The 2,381-nt window shown below is 45.4% G+C and overlaps 1 protein-coding gene across 1 annotated transcript; it reads right to left on the reverse strand.

The window, feature by feature from the left end:
• Window positions 1-201: 201 nt before the first annotated feature.
• On the reverse strand, window positions 202-2,088 carry LOC140722766 (probable G-protein coupled receptor 139). Its single transcript, XM_073037446.1, has 2 exons — window positions 1,983-2,088; window positions 202-1,106 (listed from the first exon to the last, which is right to left on the reverse strand). Exons 1-2 carry the CDS (start codon window positions 2,086-2,088, stop codon window positions 202-204), a joined length of 1,011 nt encoding a protein of 336 aa, XP_072893547.1.
• Between the last annotated feature and the right edge of the window lie 293 nt (window positions 2,089-2,381).

Consider the following 2,381-nt stretch of genomic DNA (forward strand, 5'->3'; position numbering starts at 1 on the left):
ATATTATTCAATCATTAAACCTGAATCATGAATCTTGAAATGTGACTGCTCCAAAGCATAAACAGTGAAATTGTCGATCTAACATTCTGGCCTCTGTTGAATTAACATTCTGGTCGCTATCGGTATTATTTTCAGCGAGTTATTATTGTCACAATATCTGGAGTTCAGTATCACATCACAGTCCGGGGCCATTGGCTGCCGTCAGTTGTTTTGTCTCCAGATTAAGCGTACAATTGTGATCACTGGCCATTTAACTGCTGCTATCAACTGCTGTCTGAACTTAGACTGTGTTACTCCATATATAAATGTGTTCGTGCACAGACTTAAGTTCTGTAACATGTATCCAAGTGACTTTAAGATAAATTCAGAATCGGTATAACTATTGGGATCTGTTCCTCCGAGGTTATACATGAAGAAATTGACAACAGTCGCCAACCACAAAATGATAAAGCTGCCGGATATGGTGAAGAGGAGGATGGCAGAGCGCCGCCTGCTTTCCATTTCCGGGTCACTGCATTTCTCCCCCTTTCTCTGACCCCTCAGTCCCATACGAACCCGACTGGCCGCTAAAATGTGCCGGACCCTCAGGGCGTTGAGGATCAGAATTAGTGCGAATGGAATCAGAGGGGTTAAACTCTTGTCGAATCGGTCAAAGCTCACCCACTGGTGTTCAATGAAATAAGCTGGAATGGCCTTACAAAACCACAATACACCATCGAGTATCTCTCTTGGCTTATAAACGAAATAGAAGGGGATATTTTTAAAACACATAACAACGGAGATGATCACGAGAACCAAGGCCGCAGTCTTTCCTGTGCAATAGCTGGCTTTTAACTTCTGACAACAAATGGCGACAAACCGATCGAAGGTGAAGGTGACGGTGAGCCAGACCGAACAGTCTCTGGAAGCACATTGCAGTACAAAGATAATGCTACACAAGGGATACGTCTCCAGGAAGGATCCCGTGGAATAGTTCTTGATTCGTGTGCAGAATGCAGTGACAACAGCCGTCAGATCCGCCGCTGCCATGGCAACCAGGTAGCGTGTGGTGCACGTGGAGAGGCCGCACTTCCCCCGGGACAGGATTGCAATCGCCACTATGTTCACTGGGCGTCAGAGAAGAGAAAACAGGTATGGAATCAGAACTTTGTCTTATTCTGCTATGAATTATGTTGCATTTCTTAATATTCCTGTCAATGCCCGTAAGAAAACGAATCTCAAGTTGGTATACGGCGATATATGCATATCTGATCAGAAATTTACTTTGAACTTTGAACATCAGGATGTAAAAAATTAGGACTGAAAAGACTAAAGTTACAAAACAATACAGTTTCCGAAATTGTTGACCCAGACCGAATGTTCCAGAAGTATTTGGCTCTCGGGTCTCAGCCGACGGCAGAGAAGTCTAGTTAATGTATTAACTCGAAGTCGTTCTTCGGAACTGGTTTGGAGTTGTAGGTCCCACTTGCTGCTGCAGGGTGAGTGTGTAAGGGGGGCCGCTCTCCGAGTGGAAGCGGGGTAGTCAGAGGGATGAACTCTGGGCGATGTTACGGGTCAATGGATGAATGGAATGGACAAATGGATGGATACAGGATGAACAACATACAGAGCAGGAGACATCACCTGGGCTCTCCTTCACTCTCAGATGTAACCGGCAATGATGAAATTGAATGAAAGTGGTTAAGGCAACATCAGAGACGGGAAACCTGGTCAGAAAGGTGCATCAAAAGAAAGGCTCTTTATTTTCCTACTCTTCCCATGGATGCGGACAAACCTGCTGATCGTTTCTTGGATTTTCCATTTTTCCCCTTGTCCCGAAGATAACGAGCTTGATAACATTATCCTATCTACAATTCCACTTTGAAACTAATCATCTCTGATGAAGTATCGAATGGTGAAGTGTAAGTTCACAGTCCGCTGCCGGCTTTCCACTTCCGGGTTTCTGCAGTTCTCTCCTGATCTCTGACCCTTCCGACCCTTACGGAATCGACTGGCCGCTTCCTTATCGCTCCCATAATGCCATAAGACCAGGAGACATGGGAGCAGAATCGGGGCATTTGACAGATCGAGTCTGCTCCCCCATTCCATCGTAGCTGATTTATTATCCCTCTCAACCCCTTCTCCCGCCTTATCCCCGTAACCTTTCACACCCTGACCAATGAAGGACATATCAACCTCCCCTTTAAATATACCCAATGGGTTAGCTTTCATAATCGTCTGAGGCAAATGGATTCCACATAGTCACCAACCTTTCGCTTGAGAAATTCCTCCTCAACTTTTCAGTGAATAGGCATCCTCCTGCTCTGTGTCCTCTGGTCCTAGATTCCCTCACTACCACAAACGTCCTCTCCATGTCTACTCTAGTTAGGCCTATCAATGTT

Source organism: Hemitrygon akajei, unplaced genomic scaffold, assembly GCF_048418815.1.
Source record: "Hemitrygon akajei unplaced genomic scaffold, sHemAka1.3 Scf000088, whole genome shotgun sequence".
NCBI classification, from domain to species: Eukaryota; Metazoa; Chordata; class Chondrichthyes; order Myliobatiformes; family Dasyatidae; genus Hemitrygon; species Hemitrygon akajei.

What these genes read in the sequence shown, in the direction of transcription:
- LOC140722766 (XM_073037446.1), bottom strand. Translation starts at nt 2,088, where the DNA reads ATGGAATGGGGGAGCAGACTCGATCTGTCAAATGCCCCGATTCTGCTC. An exon ending in GGAAGCGGCCAGTCGATTCC is followed by an intron (nt 1,107 to 1,982) that starts GTAAGGGTCGGA and finishes TCTGACGCCCAG; the next exon opens with TGAACATAGTGGCGATTGCA.